Source organism: Marmota monax, unplaced genomic scaffold (assembly GCF_021218885.2).
Source record: "Marmota monax isolate L192 unplaced genomic scaffold, Marmota_monax_Labrador192_F-V1.1 WCK01_AAM20220418_F8-fsc00249, whole genome shotgun sequence".
NCBI classification, from domain to species: Eukaryota; Metazoa; Chordata; class Mammalia; order Rodentia; family Sciuridae; genus Marmota; species Marmota monax.
Genome location: NW_026694242.1, coordinates 1,946,921 through 1,966,638, shown reverse-complemented (window position 1 = coordinate 1,966,638; position 19,718 = coordinate 1,946,921). Strand labels below are relative to the sequence as shown.

General features: G+C 40.1%; 1 protein-coding gene across 1 annotated transcript in view; it reads right to left on the bottom strand.

The window, feature by feature from the left end:
• Nucleotides 1-1,227: 1,227 nt before the first annotated feature.
• The window catches only part of LOC124108489 (zinc finger protein 676-like), a 31,652-nt gene continuing 13,161 nt past the window's right edge, over nucleotides 1,228-19,718 (bottom strand). The window contains exons 2-3 of the mRNA XM_046466947.2: nucleotides 10,308-10,434; nucleotides 1,228-5,832 (exon numbers count right to left, since the gene is read on the bottom strand). Of these exons, the coding sequence (XP_046322903.1) occupies nucleotides 3,080-5,832; nucleotides 10,308-10,434 (2,880 nt within the window). The 3' untranslated portion in view covers nucleotides 1,228-3,079. The remainder of the gene's footprint in view (nucleotides 5,833-10,307; nucleotides 10,435-19,718) is intronic.

Genomic DNA, 19,718 nt, shown 5'->3' with positions numbered 1-19,718 from the left:
ATGTACCCACTATTATGGCTAGACAAGGTTTTAAGAAAGAAAAAGGATCAGGAGAACAAGGACAAGGTATAATGGCACCAATACAATAGATCAAAAAACAGATAGACATGGATTGGGTTTCAGGAGGGGTCACTGAGACAATAAAAATTACTTGGAAATCAGAAAGGTTCCTCAGTGGCCCCTGACTAAAGAAAAGATACAAGCAGCCCATGACCTGGTCAAACAACAATTAGCGGAGGGACATATACAACCTTCCATATCTCCCCATAATACTCCCATTTTTGTCATCAAAAAGAAATCTGGTAAATGGAGATTATTGCAAGATTTCAGAGCCATTAATAATGAGATGGTTATTATGGGACCTGCTCAATCAGGGATTAGTTGCCACTCCTAGGCCTCAAAGCTTTTAAGTGGTTTGTTGTAATGGCCAATGTTTTGGACATTCTTGAGGAGAGATAATGCTAAGGTTTGCACCTGTATCCAGTAGCCCATTAAATTCATGTCCTTGAATATTTAGTTTTAGCATTGGACGAGAATCTAAATTTAAAGAAAGCATAGCCCAATCTACACCTGTGGAGCCTAATCCCCTGGAACCTCTTTCTATAGTACGACTGGAAAATTTATCATGCAGGCTGGGTATTATTAATAACTGTGCTATTCTATCTCCAGGTGAAATTACTGATATACCCCTTGGAGAACTGGCTATAATTTTTATTTCACCTTCATAATCAGGATCAATTACCCCAGGACTTATCATAAGTCCTTTTAAAGTATAAGAACTGCGTCCCAAAATAAGCCTACTGTTCCTTGGGGAAGAGGCTCTTTTACCCCTGTGGGAATGATTTGAACTCCCATCTCTGGAGTTAGTACTGCTCTGGCGGAGGCGCAGATGTCCAATCCTGCACTCCCTCTGGTTTGTCTAGTGAGGGATCTAATGATAATGTGTCTTGGGCACTACCCTGATGGTGTTGCTGGGTTCCTCCACTGTCCCGTATATTTGTGGTCATGGGCCCCAGAGCATGGGGACCCGTTTCTTGGCAATGGAGCCCAATGTTTTTCTCCACGTCCTGTCCCTGTAAGACCAAAAAAGGGACAGATTTAGTTTATAGTATCTTGTAAACAGGTATCATAGAGAAGTTTGGGGAGTCTATGCTATATACTGTCTACCCTGCCATCCCAAGGGCATAATTACCATTATATATTATAAAGTACAATAAAAGAGGTAGGAAAAGTACAACAATATTTAATTAAGTAAATTGTGAGGTGCCCGGCTAGCTCAGTCGGTAGAGCATGAGACTGTTAAGTAAATTGTGTGGGAGGTTTAAGTGCTCCATGGGTATGTCTCTTTCTTATGCACATTATTGTACACATTACTGGTTATATTTCCCTGCTAGGGATTCAAGAATAAATAGGAAGTCAATATTGGGAAGAAATATTTTCCTACATTCATTGAAGTCAGTCAAGTATCCTCAGGGGTTACTTTTAGGGATTGCCTGACTCTTTCAGAATGTTTCTGTACATGAAGCGTCAAGAGCCAGGAAGGATCAACATGTAACTGACCACATCTATCTTGAAAATATTGGGAGTATTTCTCCCCAATGACCCTCCTTTTCCCTGAATAGGTCCCAGCTGCTCTCTGCCTTTGAGGTCTTTAAAATAATTACCCTGTTTGGGAGGTTGTGTGACTCTCCAGAATTGCAGGATGAAAATTTAAAAATTTGTTACTCAAGATAACAGAAATCTGGGGCTTACTTTCATATGCCCATACCTTATCTACTCCTGTCTTTATTTCTCCAATAATTATAAGCAGAAAAAAATGAACAATGATATGACTCATAGGAATAATATTCTCCAAGTAAATTGAATAATTAATAATTAATAGAGATGTTATGCCACTATTTACCCAATAGTGTGCTTTTACTACCTGTTACTAAGAACATTTAATAAAGTAGAATAGTTTGATATCTGTGACATGATGATTCCATACAGAACACTGTTAGCACATTAATACTTTTATTTAGTAAAAAAAAAAGCATATATAATGTGAACAAAGTATTTCAAAGTCCATAGCATAGTTTCAACAACAACAATAACAACAACAACAGATTAAAATCTCTGGGGCTGGGGCTATTGCTCAGCAGTAGAGCACTTGCCCAGCATGTGTGACACACTGGATTCGATCCTCAGCACCACATAAAAGTAAATAAACAAAATAAAGGTGTTATGTCCATCTACAACTTAAAATTTTTCTTAAAAAAGAGAAATCTCTCAGGAACAAGTTTTCTGATATATAATGAAATCTGTGGGATTTCATTAAAAAAATGTGGATATGTAGTAATCTTGACTTATAACAAATTTATATCTTTTAGAGATGTTTTCTGCATCATTCTATGATAGTTAGGATGATTTTTAAATTTCTACACATGAGCTAATAATTTTAAATAAATTTTATGCAAAGATAATGTCCCATTTTCTATACTTATATGACTTAGCTCCATTTATAATTCTCATATAAATCAAGATATGAGGAAGAGATAAGGGTATTGCTAAACTTTTTACATTTGTCAAGGTTTTTCTTCATTACAAATACTTTGTTGTTATTTAAGGCATGTATTTTGGATGACTCTTTCCACATTCACGTCAGGTATCAGATTTGTTTCTTTTGGTACCGGGGATTGAACCAGGGGTGCTTAACCACTGAACCCCATCCCCAGCCCTTTCTTATATTTTATTGAGAGGCAGGGTCTCATTGAGCTCCAAGTGTCTCGCTAAGTTGCTGAGGCTGGCTTTGAACTCATGATCCTCCTACCTCAGCCTCCTGAGTCACTGGGATTACAGGCGTGTGCCACCGTGCCTGGCTCAGGTATCAAGTTTTTGATATTGAAGAAATTTCAAAATCTGAATAAAAACTTGGGCACATTACTTAAATGTTTAGAGTTTGATGCACTCTGAGTGCTCCAGTTTCTAGTAACATTTGATCAATTATTAACAGCTTTGCCACATCCTTTACACTGGCACTATATCTCCGCAATATGAATTCCCAAGTGCTGAGTCAGGTGGGGACAACTGTCGAAGACAGTCACATGTTTCCACCTTTGTATAGTTTCCCTCTGCTATGGTCCCTCTTGTTTGGGATAAGGGTGGGATCTTCCTCAAGTGCTTTAAGACAATGTTCAGATATGCAGAACTTTTCTCCAGTATGAACTCGCTGGTGTTTGGTAAGGCTGGAAGAATATGGGAAAGCTTTGTCACACTCTTCACATCTGTAGGGCTTCTCTTTCGTGTGAACCATCTGGTGTTGGGAAAGGCTGGAAGAATATGGGAAAGCTTTGCCGCACTCTTCACATCTGTAGGGCTTCTCTTCTGTGTGAACCATCTGGTGTTTGGTAAGGCTGGAGGGATACGGAAAAGCTTTGCCACACTCTTCACATCTGCACGGCTTCTCGTCAGTGTGAATCCTGTGGTGTTTGGTAAGGCTTGAGGAATAAGGGAAAGCTTTGCCGCACTCTTCGCATTGGCAGAGTTTTTCTCCAGTATGACTCCTCTGGTGTTTGTTAAGGCTGGAAGAATATGGAAACGTCTTGCCACACTCTTCACATTTGTAGGGCTTCTCTTCACTGTGAATTCTCTGGTGTTGGGAAAGGCTGGAGGAATATGGGAACGCTTTGCCGCACTCTTCGCATTGGTACGGCTTCTCTTCCGTGTGCATCCGCTGGTGTTTGGTAAGGCTGGAAGAATACGGAAAGGCTTTGCCGCATTCTTCACATTTGTAGGGCTGCTCTACACTGTGAATGATCTGATGTTGGGTCAGCGTGGATCTCTGATTAAAAGCTTTGCCGCATTTTTCACACATGTAGGGCTTTTCTCCAGTATGAATCCTCTGGTGTTGAGTTAGTGAGGATCTTTGATTAAAAGCTTTGCCACATTCTTTACATTTGTAGGGCTTCTCTCCAGTATGGATTATCTGGTGTTTGGTAAGGGATGAAAGATCCTTAAAGGTTTTGCTACATTCTGTACACTTGTAGGGCTTCTCTCCAGTATGGATTCTCTCATGTCGAATAAGGTTTGATCCCCGATTAAAAGCTTTGCCGCATTCTTTACACTTGTAGGGCTTCTCTCCCGTATGAACCCTCTCATGTCGAGTAATGTATGATCTCTGACTAAAAGCTTTGCCACATTGCTGACAGGTGTAGGGCTTCTCTCCGGTGTGACTTCTCTGGTGTTGAGCAAGGTGCGATCTTTGTTTGAAAGCCTTGCCACATTCTTTACACGTGTAGGGCTTCTCTCCAGTATGAACCCTCTGGTGTTGAGTAAGGTAGGACCTTCGGATAAAAGCTTTGCCACATTCTTCACATTTGTAGGGCTTTCCTCTAGTATGAACACTCGGATGCGGACTGAGTTTGGGGAGTTTACTGAAAAGGTTGCCATGTGCTTTACATTTGTAGGGCTTCTCTCTCACAAGATTCCTTTGGTTTTGAGAAAGGGTTGAAGCATTATCGAAGGCTTTGGCACAGTTACATTCGGGGGCTCTCTCTCCGGTATGAATTCCCTGGTGTTGTGTAAAATGTGATCTTTGAGTAAAAGGTCTGCCATACTCTTTGCATCTGAAGGTCTTGTTACTGCCATGCCATCTCAGGTGCTTAGAAAGGACAGAGCAAGTGCTAAGAGATTTGCCACATTCTTTCCATTTGGAGGGTTTTTCTATACCATGAATTCTCTGATGCTTGACAGGGGGTGATTCTGGGTTAAAGGTGTTGCCACCTTCTCGGTAGTCGTAGTTGTCACTTGTAAAGTATCTAAGGTGTGTGGACAGGGTGGAGCAATCCCATGGTTTGCTAGACTCTTTGAATCTGCAGGGCTCTCTTCCAATGGGAATTATCTTATATTGACTAAGACTGGCCGGATGAGTAAACACTCTTCCACCTTCCTCATGTTTGTAAGGCCTTTGTTCACTATGAATTCTTGGATGGGTCATAAGCCCAGAGGATTGGTGAAAGAGTTTCTCACATTTGCCACTGTGGTACAGGCTCTTTGCAAAATGGGTACACTGAGGATTTCTGGGATTGCAACCAACGCTCATGTTTTTAAGAATTTCACTACTTTCATATTTTTTCTCACCAATATAAACATACTGGTAATTACTAAGGTTAGACACCTGGGCAAGGGTGTGACTGGTTTCATTGCCTATGTAGCAGACATTCCAGAAATCGACATCCGAATTTTGATTAAGGAAGAATGGGTAAGGGTGGATATCCCCACAATTGTTATAATTGTAAGTTTGGGCACAAGAAGAAATTATTGTTTGATTGCAGAATAATGGACATTTTGTAAAGGAATGATCAAAGTGCTCTCTTTTAGAAATCTGCCCTTCACTTTTATATTTTTTTGCTAGAGAAATCATTGACTGAAAGTTTAAATCAACACTATATTTGAAATTGGTCAAGTTATAAACTGAAGCATAGACAAGATCTCTTCTTAAATTTTCCAAATTTCCTTTCAGAGGAACTGTATGCTTCAAAAATTGGGTTGGAAGTACGCTGGAAACATACAACTCCTCAAAAGCAACGGGCATGAGCTGAATTCTTTTCTGAGATATCAAATGTTCTTGATGTCCGTTGACAGTGAAATTTTTATTATGGACAGTCGCTACTAATTGGTTTTGACCATTATAATATGATTTCAGACCGTCACTCTCACTCCCATTTTCCCATAATTTTCTTGGTTGTAAATAGTCAAGGTCACAATTTCCGTATCTTCTCTTTATCACTTTTTTAAATAAATCTTTTATGCCGTGCTCTGGTGAAAACTGGTGGATATGTTGAGATGTCATGGCTGAAATAAATGAGAAGAAGAATTATTTTACCGATGAGACAGGAATGAATGTATTTTGCAAACATCATATGTAATTAAAGCAAAGTTAGTACATCAGCAGGGTAACAGAAAAATAAACCTAAGGTCTTCATTTCTCCAGAAATATAAAAACTAAATAAAAATGTACAGACAAAATGACTTTGGGAGAACTACCACAAACGTCTGAGAGTTGACAGTATCCAGAATGAGTACATTACTAAGGAGAGTAATACAGGATAGGGAAGCAACCTGTGCTAGTTTTCTCAACCTCTGCCTTTCCCCCTCCACAATACAGCATTGTGCACTGAGGAAAAATCTACCCAACTCCCTTCTCTGTCAGTAGACAATGGGAAATGGGAAATACAGGTGAACATTTTGATTTTCTTGGGGACTGTCTAAAAACTAGTTTCTCTCTACCATGACACAGAGATTTGGAGGTCAGAGATAGATTTTGGATTATAACACCACCGATATTTAACAGAGATACAGTCTATGGGCTCTTAAGAAGAGATATAAACCAATCTTAAATAAACAAAACAAAGATTTTTTTTTTTTATTTTTATATGGTGCTGAGGATCAAACCCAGTGCCTCATGTATGCGAGGCAAGTGCTCTACCACTGAGTCACAGCCCCAGCCCCTAAACAAATTTTTTTAATGGGAAAAACCCACACAATACACATGTGATAACACTCTGCCAGTGTTATCTAAATGAAGACAACTCCCAGAGATCAAGACAAATGTCTTCCTTTTACTATATTTTTTTAATTTTTGTCATTTACTGATTTACTTCATTTACAAATTAAATTTTATGCATTTACTGAGTATATCGTGGCATTTCAAAGTACATATACATAGTAAATAACTAAATCTAGTGAAATAACACTTGCATTATTCCATATAATTAACATTTTAGTACAAAAAAAATTGCATTTATTCTATTAGCATTTATCCAGAATACAATACATTACGCTCACCATATGATACTCTCGACTTTCTTATGTCCATTAAAATAAAATTTTGCAGACTTCAACCAACAGTCCCCCTACATTCCACAAAATATCGTACCTGGTAGCCACCATTTTACTCTCTGCATTTCTGAGTTCCCACTGAGAGTCAGATGCTGCTGCCACTGATTTTCTGTGTTTGCCTTATTTCATTTTATGCAAAGTCCTGCATATTCATCCCATATCACCTTACATAACAGGACATCTCTTTTTATAAGTAAGAAATTAACTGTGTATTGATTCCATATTTTAAATAAGGCTAAATAGTAACTGATTGTATATCAATGCCAGATTTGTACTTATTCAACCATTGATAGGGACATAGTTTGAGTCTGTGCCTAGACTACTGTGAAAAATGCTTGCACTGAACACAGTCATGGAAACATCTCTTCAACATCCTAATCTAATCTCTTTTGGATACATATTTAGTACATGCATTTCTGGATCACATCTTTCTACTATTGGTTTTTTTATGTGGTGCTTGGGATTAAGCCCAATGGTGCTGTACCAGAGCTTCAACACCAGCCTTCTGAAAATTGGTCAATTTGAGATGTGGTGCCACTAAGTTGCTGTGACGCCTCAAACCTGAAATCCACGTGCACAGCCTTCCCATGAGCTGTGTTTACAAGCAAGTGTATTTACACTGTGTTTGGCCTCTTTTTGATTTATTTAGTAACTTCCTTACTGTTTCCCAAATGACTATATCAATCTTCTGTTGGCTGGTTTTCTACCCACCAATCAATTAAAAAACAGCACAGTACATGGACAAAAAATTAAACATTAGAAATTGAATAGTAGCAAAGTTATGCATGACCCAAAGAGCACTAAATAACCTTTTTCAAGAATTTTGGTAAAAAAAAAAAAAAAAAAAAAAAAAAAATCAAAATGCAGAAAACTGAATTAAAATCAAACAAAATTTTTTAAAAGGAAAAAAAAAAGCTGATATTGTGCACATGAAGAATTCTTTATGAAACAGCGTGTGAGGTTGTCAGGAGAGGTGGTTCACAGCGCAACCCCAGCGCCATGGGAGGCTGCACCCAAGGAATCACAAGTAAATGAGCCAATGAGGGAGTTTGGTGGCTAGGAACTAAGGTATGTTTTTTCAAATCAACAAAGGTAAGGTATTTTGCAAAATCTATATAAAGATAAATCTTAAGTACACTTTGTTAACTTAAATAAGTCACTAACAAGAAGATAAATACTCCAAAATTCTACTTATGAGATATCTAAACTTGGAAGATTATCTGACCAGAAAGGAAATTGCTGTTTGTGATGGGGAGAGACAGACATGGAGCTTGTTTTCATGGGAACTGAATGTTTGCTTTGTGAGATAAAAACTTTCTAGGGATTTTGCATAACAACTTGAATTAATATTACTGAACAGTATACTCAAAATATTTAAGATACTATGTTTTATATTGTGTAATCTTGATCAGCATTAAAATTCAAACAATACGTAAAAAATAAACAAAACTGCAATATTTTTGAAAGCTACCTTTAAAATGCTATGGTCTTTGTCCTAGACTTAATAACAGATGTGTCCACATATAGATGACGGGCATGACTGTAATCCCAGCTTCAGGAATTCTGAGGCAGGAGAATTGTAAATTCAAGGTCTTCCTCAGCAACTTAGTGAGACCATCTCTCCAAATAAAAATTAAAAGAAACTGGGAATGTAGCTACATAGGTTGAATTACAAATAAATAAATAAACAAATAAAATAAAAACAAAATAGGCAACCCACCCCCCCAAAAAAAAAAGCCAAGTGTAATGTTTATACAAACAAATACAAACATGTATAATTTTATATTCAAGGATAATGCATATCTTAAGTTCAACTTGCACTGCCCTAATTTGTCAAAGAATGGAAACTGTCACCTAATTATAAAATGCAGGTGAAAGACAAAAATGTTATTAATGGATGTGAGAAAACGTCCTCTATAAAATACGAGAAACAAAAAATGAAATTAACCAAAAAAAATCTGAATAACCACAGATAGATGATTTTACACCCCCTTTTAGGTAACCATAATTTCCACCTGTGACTGTGTATCCTCAAAGATCAGCCATTATCAATCACTGATATTCATCTTATGGCAGAACAAATTCACAGAAAATCCATTCTAAGAATTCATAAAGAAGTCTGGTAAGGAAATTTTTAATGAATAAATACAGAGATGATATGACAGAAATAGCTTTGGGATATTAATATACTACAACGGCTTGGCTAGACGTCTTCAGAAATGTGCACATTCCCTAGAGACCCCCAGGTAATGGGAAAGCTGTCATATGCTGACCGTCCCAAGCAAAGGGAAGTGTTTTGGCTGCTAACTTGAATGTAGGAGAACATCACTAAAGGGACAGATTTCAAGAATTTGAAAGCATGATAAACATGCAGCTGTATGTGTCCTATGATAGCAAGAAAAATCAACCTAAGCTTCTGAAAAACTATTTCTGTTGCATGCTTACTTCTCAACCAACAGTTTCAAATCTGACTTCCTCCTTAACCTTGGCAACTCCCAACTGAGTCCTCTGTCTCCTCCATTTCTAACCACGTAGGTGTATACATGGCTACTCCTTCTTGTCTCTGCAAATCCAGGGCTCCTTCCTTTGCTCCTGAGAAAGGTGCTCCGTTTTGGCTTAGAGACATTAAGATTTAGTGATTGAAATATAAAATAATGACTATCTTTTGGAATTCTCCTTATTCCTACTGATGTTTATATTCTAGAACTGTGCAGATACACATACACATATATATGTATGTATATATCATACATCTGGAAAATAATTTTCTAGCATTTCTACTTACCATATGTAACATCTGGAAAATATTTTTCTAGCATTTCTACTTACCATATGTAACTAATATATATTTATAAGTCATAAACATAATTTATATATAACTATAGCATGTATTATTTATAATATCTATACGATATGTAATATTTAATTGTAACATTATATATGCCTTATATATATGATTTATATATAGTAAATTATATATATATATACACATATGTAATAGAAATTCTAAAAAATATATTTTTGCAAACAGACCCATTAAAATTTTTAGGAAGAAATTTTAACGTACAGATCCTGAGATCTATTTCCAAGTTTCAGAGTAAAGGAATCAAATCAAAGTAAAGGGAAGAAATTGGACTGTGACTTGTAGACCATGACATCTTGTGTCACTGTTACTATATATATATATATATATATATATATATATATATATATATGAGTAATCTAAAATGAAGGACCTAGATCACCTGAAGAAAGGAAGAGAGGAAAGATTAGTGGAGATGTCACTGACATTACAAACCACAAGCTGTCCAAATGTCTTTCTTGAAAGCGCGAATCTTAAACTCATTCATACAGAGCAAAAGCTCCCCACAACTATTCTGCAGAGGAAGGAAATTAGATACTGATAACTAGAAATCCTGAAGCCTCACCTAGGAAGACCAGGTTGTGGTAGTTCTCGGACATCACATCTTGGTATAAGGTCCGCTGAGCAGGCTGCAGACACTCCCACTCCTCTTCAGAGAAGTCAATGGCCACATCCCTAAACGTCAAATGTTCCTGAAATAAGAATGGGCAAATAAACAGCACGCTGACCACGTGATCGTTGACACAGCTTATAGTGGGAGGGAAGCAGAAATGACAGAAGTGGCTCTCATATAGATGGGTGACTTCATTATTCAGTGAGTCGCTTTTATAACACAGTCTATTATCCAACCGAAAGAGAGCAACATATTTCCAAAAGGGGTGGCATCTGCTGCACTTGATAAAATGTGAAATTAAGGCATCCACCCAAGAGCATACATCTTCATTCATCTTGTGTTTTATAAGATACATTTGTATGTTTACCAGGTGAAAAAGGAATAGTAAGAAGGATGCTTCTCGAATTTTTATTCTGCGGCCACAAACTGAGAGATATTACTAAAACATAGACTGGGTAGTTCTGGGATGGCACCTGATTTTCTAAACATGGGGCAAGCTCTCTAGGGACTCGAGGACAGTGGTACAAGAGAAACGACTGGACACTGATGGAAAAACTTATTGATGAATTTGAGTTCAGCTATTTTAAGGGAATTTTTATTTCCATTAAAGTAGCAAGTAGCAACATTTCAGTAATCTACTGTAAGGCCACCTTCCACCTCCTCCCCCCGAATCTGGCTGCTTTGTGCATATTTTCTTAAGTTTGAAATTCTACTAAGAAAATACATTTAAAAATATATGGGCAAGGACCCAACAGACTTGTGAGAAATGCTTCCCCCATGGGGACACCCGCATCTGTGCCTATCAGGAGTTGCTGGGCACAGCACATTTGGCAACGCAAGATGACAATTCTTAAAGAGTGTAAAATTGTTCTCTTTGGTTCCCATGTTTCTTGGGCAATGTACCTTGTCAGACACTGTCTAGACGTGTTAGTAACCATTCTCTAACTTGTGCTCAACGAGAGTCATTGCTTGCTTGTTGCTATGCCAACCTGGAAAGTCCTGTGGGAAATACCAATGTACCCATTGCATTGTCTCGCTGACCGCCCAATCAGCTTCGGTACCCCTCAACCTGGATGTCGCTTTTGCCTTTAAAGTCCCTGAGAGGCTCAGGAACACCTCGCAGACACAGTTACGGGTCCTGCGGAGAGCAGTGCCGGTTGGCCAGCTAAAGACTCTCCAATTGGGACAAAATGGACTTGGTATGTTTTCTGAGCCGTCTGCCCCATGACATTAGCACTTAGGTAAACAAGTGTTTTCAAGGTGACAAGCCTATGGAACACCAGTGTGACCTGTGTAACAGACACACAAATCCCAAGGGGAAAGTCAAGATATCTCATCACCGTGGACATTCTCCCACCCCTAGTTTGACTAACTGAAGGTCACTGTGGACTCTTGTCCACCCTCACAGCTGTGGGTTTTCCTTGAAGAAAATCCAGGGACAAGAATGATTCTGCATTTCCCTCTCAACACCATTACCCAATTTGTGAGCCACCAAGTATCTGTGTCTCTGTGAGATGGAGACCACAGCGGGCATATTTGTTGAGAGCCACAGCCAAGTCAGGATGGCGCCTGGCATTTTGCCAGAAGGAGCCGTTGAGAAGTGACGCCAGCGAGCCATTGGGATGACGGTGATTAAGTTAAGCTGTGTATAATTATTGGGATGGTGACTGATTGCTGTAACTGGATGATGCTGGATTGGGGCAAGTTGTGTATTCAGTTGTGTATATAAACCTCTGCTGTCCAGCAATAAGGCGGCTCCTGCTACCTCAGGGGCCCACTACTTTTGAGTTCCCGTTAGTTCTCGCGGAGTTTCCAGGGAGTTCTAGAGAGTTCTACGGACAATTCATTCCTCTGAAGATGTCAGAAGGCAGACATTTGCTCAATGAAGTTCCAAAACAGCCCCCAAGGTGACCTAGGTGAAATGATTTTCCCATTTAAAGGGCATCTCAAGAAAGTTGATGGCACCCTCCAAAACAAGTACCAAGGTAAAAGAGATGGGAACTTGCCATGATCTACTCCCAGAACAGCACCCCAGATGCTTCAACAGACTGCTTGGTGTTTCCTGTTGGCTTGTCTTTCTTTTTTTTTTTAATATATTTTTTGGTTGTTAATGGACCTTTATTTTATTTTTTACATGCATCGCTGAGAACCAAACTCAGTGCCTCCCACATGCAAGGCGAGAAGTGCTCTACCACGGCACCCCGGCCCCCAGCCCTTTGCTTCTATTTTTTGAGATAACAGAATCCACAGATTAGTTGCACGGTTCATTTTGGTGACAAGAAGCATGGTTCACAGAAGCTTGTGTTGCAACAAAGAACTCCAGTTTCTTCTATGGGAATATCTCACTTCATTCCCTGGAGTAGTACTTTTCAATTCAGATCTCCAGAGCCATGGGATGATTTGCATCTCACGGCTTCTGAGGGTCCCTGCTCTCGCCCAGAGGCAGTTGCTCCCACCAAGCATCACCTTCGTCCCAATGCCAGCTCAGACCTTGTATGGATTCCCTTTCTCAGGGTCAGTCGCAGGAAGGGTCTGGGCATTCTGGGTCATCCACCACCACCACCACTCACCCCACCAGAGAGCGGCTCTTATTTGATGTTGACTGGAGACATTTTCTTTGTTTGGCCTCAAAGATTTGGTGGCATGGTCAACAGTAAGCCTGACATGGTACGTGTTGTACGCTTTGAAAAAAAAAATTAAAACTGTGGTCGTAAAAATCTTCTTGGGAAAGATTAGCTGGATAATTAGTTGTTGGGTTTGGGTGGGAGAGGGAGGAGAGTTTTGGGGTTTGTTTGGGATGAACAGAGATCTTTTTGAACACTAAACTTCGGAACTGCGTCCTGTTTGGAAAACATGATGTCACACAGGAAGTACCAAGTCCACGGGTTCATATGCCAGTTTTTGAAAAGTGAGTTTCAGAAAACACAGTTGTGTCCATCTGGGGTTGACATTTAGCATCCTACATGCACTCACTGTTGCAGCCTAGATTTGCTTAGGAAAGAAATCACATCGTATAAAGTTAAAAATTTAAGTACTTGGGCAAACTGGAATTAGATGGCACCAAGATTTTACAAAAGGCACTAGAAAAACAAATTCAGTGAGTAGCCTGTTGGATTCATAGTCCACAAGGAAACTGGTGAGAATAAATGCCGCCGTCTGGCTGGGCACAAAATAACCGAGCCGCCACAAAGCCTTGTAGGTTCAAATAGCAACTCTTTATTCCTGAACTCTCCCGGGCACTCTACACACACTTCCCGGGAATACACTCCCTCCACCGGGCTCCGTGCGCCCAGAACCCCCCCCCAAGAACTCAACAGGAACTCCAAAGTAGTGGGTGCCCGAGGCAGCAGGATCCGCCCTAATCCCGGAGCTGCCCTATTCCCGGAGCCGCCCTATTCCGGAGCAGGGTCACCTTTCAACCATTCCCTCTAGCAAAATGCCAGGCAAGTCATTCCGACTAAACTGTGGCTCTCAATAAATAAATACATGCCCAACTTGGGGAGTCCTCTCACTGTGAAGCCAGAGTTCCCCGTGGTTAATTCCTAAACAGTCAGAAGAAAGTTCTGAGCAGCTCAGGAAAAAAAAAAAATCTGTGAGGTCCCCACTCCCCGGATTCCTTTTACCCAATGTGACATTCTTCCTCTCCCAGGGTCACAATTCTCACCAGTGAACAAACACATAGCTACACCTGCTTTAAGGTACGGACCGCTCATCTCTTTTTTTTTTTTTTTTTTCTGCCACCACTTGTAATAACAAGCATGTGAACTTGCCAACACCAGCCAATTCCCTAACAATGGGTCATCCAATAATCCCATTTTGCCACTGGCTTGTAGAGATGTCATAAGTTTGGGGCTCAAACCTGGAGCATTTTGCCCAATTGGGATGCAGGTTACAAGGCCCAAGGTATTTTACTGTAATTTTCATCAACTCCCTATAAACTGCAAATTCCCATTTTGTTTCCTTCAGAAACAATTAACTGAACAGGTTTTTCCCATCAGTTGTCAGATCAGAATATCTGCTAACCAAACATGGCTTCGATCTACCTCCCTCAACCCTGCCTCGTGAAGTTCAACCCCGTCAGCCTGAGCCAACACACACTCTGTTCCTCGTCACTTCCAAGTACACACTGGCTTCATGGTAAAGGATTCTCTGGTCTTATATTGGAATTTTTTTCATGGTTCTGGAGATTTAACCCAGGGGCCTTTCAGCACTGAACTCTCCCCCCTGGCCACACAGATGAAGAATGCGGTCTCCGAGGGACAGGACTTCAGTTCAAAGTCCTGCTGGGCTGTCTTCCGTCGGGGACTTAATTTTTTTCCCCCCTTTGGTTAATGACAGGCTAGCAAAAGGGATAACTGTGGGAGTCATGACTGAATAAAGGAACCATTGTGCAATATGTGAATGACTGCTCACAGCCAAGAACCAAGAATGCTCTCATTACTCCTACAGTAAAACCCCTGGCCTCAAGTGGACAACAGGTGTCCCGTAAGAAGGCTCAGGTTTGTAAAAGGCGGTGGGATGAGGTGGACATCATACCCTAAGGACATGTATGAAGACGCGAATGGTGGGAATATACTTTGTGTACATAAGAGATATGAAAATTTGTGCTCTGTATGTGTTCTATGAATTGTAACGCATTCTGCTGTCATGTATAACAAATTAAAATAATTTTTTTTCAAAAAAAAAGGTCAGGTTTGTTAAATAAATAAATAAATAAAGTCCCCCGTGTGGGATTCCTGATCAGCCAATGAGCATGAATTTTGAAGTCATTATCAAAAGCAGAAGATCAAGAGCCTTAAAGAAGTCAGGGACAATGGAATGTCACGGGCTCCTAGAAATGTCATGCTTCTGCCATTTTGGGGTCCCTAATTTTGGACAGACAGCTAAATGTCCATCTGCAGCCTGAAAATGAACAGATGTGATATAATTTACTTGTACCCCAGGACACCAAGCTGTCTCACAGAGGTTAGGAAGCCTCACACAGCATCCACCTTGGGCCTTAGGGCTCACACCAAGGTGTCTAAGGAAGGCATAGCCCTTCAAGTTCCCCTACAAACACTGGAGACATACTGTGACAAGTAGCCTATTTGTCAAAAGACTTAACCACTCACTCCTGCCTCTGGGAGGTGGCTGCCACTTGTGAGTTACTTACTATAAGGTTGGGAAACACACTCAGGTCAATAGATAACTTCCTCATCAAGTGCTGGTCCTCATCACCAGAAGGACAGATGTCAGCCGGCCACAGGGAGGGCAGGGAGAGTCCAGGCTATCCAAACGTCAACAGAGAGAAACCAGGTCTGCCTTACATCAAGCGACCCGTTGCCAGCATGGGATCAGAGACCAGAAATTGCTCAGAGAGCTGGGGGCTTCAGCAAGTTGGATTTGCTTGACACTGGGCCCGATGGGGACCGCTTCACTGATAGAGGCCAGTCCAGCAACAACAGCCGGTGGACAGCTGGATACCCCGAAATCATGGATCAGACTTGAAAATATGAGGATTTGCTACTAAAAACATCAGCCCAAACTACTCTCATTGACAACAGTTCTGACTGACCAAAGAAAAGAATATTATTTTTATATGTGGGGCTGAGGATCGAATCCAGTGCCTCAAGCATGCTAGGCAAGCGCTCTGCCACTGAGCCCCAGCCTCAGCCCCAGCCCCTGAGCCTCAACCCCAGCCCCTGAGCCTCAGCCCCAGCCTCAGTCTCAACCCCAGCCCCAGCCCCTGAGCCCCAACCCCAGCCCCTGAGTCCCAGCCTCAGCCCCAGCCCCAGCCCCTGAGCCCCAGCCCTAGCCCTAGCCCTTAGCCCTAGCCCCAGCCCCAGCCCCAGCCCAGCCTCAGCCCCAGCCTCAACCCCAGCCTCAGCCTCAGTCTCAATACCATCCCCAGCCCGCCTCATTCTCCTTTTGACCTCTGAAGATTCCCTAGCTTGCTATTCATAAGATACAAATACTTAACCTAACATTAACATGTTTACACTATATTATATTAACATTCTCTGATTTAATGAAATGTAAGATATTGAATGGCCTGAAAAAAGTATTACTTTGTAATGTGGAAATAACTGCATCCATATGAATTTTATAAGGCTCATTTTATTTTATTCTTTCAATTTTTTTAAGAGAGAATTTTTTTAATATTTATTTTTCAGTTTTCAGTGGACACAACATCTTTATTTTATTTTTATGTGGTGCTGAGGATCGAACCCAGCGGCCGGCACATGCCAGGCGAGTGCGTTACCACTTGAGCCACATCCAAGGAGAATGTAAAACTACTGTGCCCACGGCTGGGTGGCTTATGACAAAATTATCCTTGGCACTGAGAGACAGGCAAGCTTTCTCTCTCCAAAGTGGGAGATCAACACTAGGAGTGGAATATAGTAATCCAGGAGCTCAGCCAAGACTCAACGAGCCTGTGTGTCACCAGGGTTGAGAGAGGTGACAGTGTCCCTTTGTGGTGATACCCACACATTCAGTGCCCTGAGAGAGTCACACAGCAGAAGCACTATTTACAAACCACTCCTAACACATCCACCTTTAAAAAATGTTAATTATTCTTCTTCGTTTTTAGTGTACATTCATATTAAAGCACAAATTTGATAGTTATATCCATGGCCTAGACACAGTGATTTTTTGCTTTTATACTTTTTATTTTATGCATATTTGAGTGTGACAGTCTTCAAACTTTTTTTTACAAAACTGAATTGCCTAATGGCTGGCTGCCTGATTTACTGATTAAGTAAACATGTTCTGGTTCTTGGAGAGTACGAGGGTGCGAGACATCTTGCTAGGTGCTGAGAACAATGTAACCTCAAGGAACTTAAAATTTAATAAGGCATCAAATCAACAAAGGCATATTATGATAAAAGAACGTGGGTAAAGGGGATGTACCAAAACCCTTATAACCAGAAAATCACGTTTAACACATACTACAATGTATTGTTGAGTGCATCAGCCAGGGAAGTCAGCCCTTTATATGCCCCCATTTAATTTTTATCCTATAGAGTCGATATTATTACCATCCCCACTGGACCGACCAGGAAACTGAGGCTCACAGAAGTCATGTGACTTGTCCAAGACCACAGTGCTCTTCAAGGGCAGGGTTAGAAATTCAAACCCAGATCTTTCTGCCTGCAGAACCCACAGCACCAACCAACCACAGGGCAAACTTGGGGTTCATCTCAGGAACTTCGATTCTCCCAGGTCTCACCACATTCCCAGGACACCTCCCTTTCATTTTGTGACTCACCTCTCAGATCACTATCTCCTTTAGGTGTAATGGAGAGACCAGAATGGCGGACCCGCTCTGTCTCCATATCCTCTAAAATTGAGTTTATATTTCCTTTGAGTTTCATAGTATTATTTCCTTAATTTAGGTCTTTGGCCCATTTTGAGCTTGTATATATGGAATGGAACTGGGCTCCAAGTTAATTATTTGCATGTACAGATCTGATATTCCAGCACCACGTGTTCAGAAACTATTCATTCAAGTTAGTTTACAATGGGTTTATTGGTTCTATTCCATCATCCCACATTTCTGTCCTTCTGCCAGTACCATCCTCTCTTGAGTACTGTGGATTTATGGCAAGTTTGGACTACAGAAGAAGCATGAGTCCTGCAAGTTTGCCTTTTTTTTTTTTTTTTTTTCATTCAAGATTGTTTGGGGGCCCTTGTGATTGATTCCTTGTGAATTTCAGAATCAGACTGTCAACTTCCATAAAGAAACAGGCGGAGATCCTGATAGTGACTGCGTTGGAATTTTAAATCAATATGGAAATGACTGGCGTCTTGACTTCCAAATCCAGGAACATTCGATTTCTCGTCTTTTTTCAGATCTTTCATCTTTAAAATATGTCGTGTCATTTTCATCATGTAATTTTTTTACTTGTTTGGGGAAATTTACTCCTGAACATCTTATTATATTTTTAGATGGACCTCTATGTTGAACCTCTCATGGGCTCAAGAGATTCTCCCAAAATAACCTCCCAAATACCTGAGACACTGCATGTGCTGCAATGAGCAGGTAATCTTTTTGTTGTTTTGAAATTACTGTAAAAAAAAACAATTCTATTTCAGAAAACACTTGGGCACTCTTGCTAGAAATATAGACTAGTAGAGACATCATGAAAAACAATATGGGGGGTCTGGGGTTGTGGTTGAATGGTAGAGCACTTGCGTAGCATGTGTGAGGCCCAGGGTTCAAATCTCAGCACCGCATATAGATAAGTTAATAAATAAAATAAAGGTCTATTGGGCTGGGGCTCAATGGTAGAAAGCTTGCCTAGCATGTGTGAGGCCCTGGGTTCAAATCTCAGCACATATAGATAAATTAATAAATAAAATAAAATCTATTGGGCTGGGGTTCAGTGGTAGAGCGCTCACCTAGCATGCATGAGGCACTGGGTTCGATCCTCAGCACCACATAAAACTAAAATAAAGATATTGTATCCACCTAAAACTAAAAAATAAATAAATAAATAAAGGTATATCAACAATTTTAAAATATTTTTTTAAAAAAATATGGGGTTTTTCAAGAAATTAAAACTAGAAATACCATATGACTCAGATATTTTTCTGAGCATATGCCTGGATTATCCAGGGTCCTTAAGAAAAACAGAATTGACAGAATGCATAAATGTGTATGTGCTCTTCCCCCTGCCTCCTGACTCGCCTCTGGAAACACACTCAAGACACACCAGAGTTGGTCTATACCAACTTTCTAGGCACCCCTCACTGCGCTCAGGCTGACCACCCACAGTGACCATGACCACCACGAAAGGAAATGAAATCCATCTTTAGGGCTATCTGCACTCCCAAATTCACTGTGGCCCTCTCCTCAATTGCCATTTCCTGAAAACAATCTAAATGTCCATCAAAAAAAACCACCCTGCATATAAAACAACGAATACATATTACATCTATAACATATATATATGTAAATTACAGATATATATTATTTATATAGAGTTATTATATAAATATATACATATTTGTATACATACAATTATATAAACATTCATGCATTCAATTCCATCTATCTTCCTTAACATTCCAGGATTTTATTTTTATTCATGTCTGGGTGATACGCCATGATGAATATATAATACACTTTCTGATAGATATATTAATTATTTGCTCGGCTCTACCACTGATTTTTTTTCCCTGTGTATGTATTGCTAAACTCACTGTTACACAACTTAAATTCCTACACCCAAAGAAACAACAAAAAAATATAGGAAACTGTTCTTCGGCCCAATTTTATCAAACTCAAAAGAAGCAATCCAAAGCTTGGAAAAAAAAAAAAAAGAGAGATTATGTGTCTTTTACTTTATTAGTCAACAAGATAACAACATGTTGATTCTT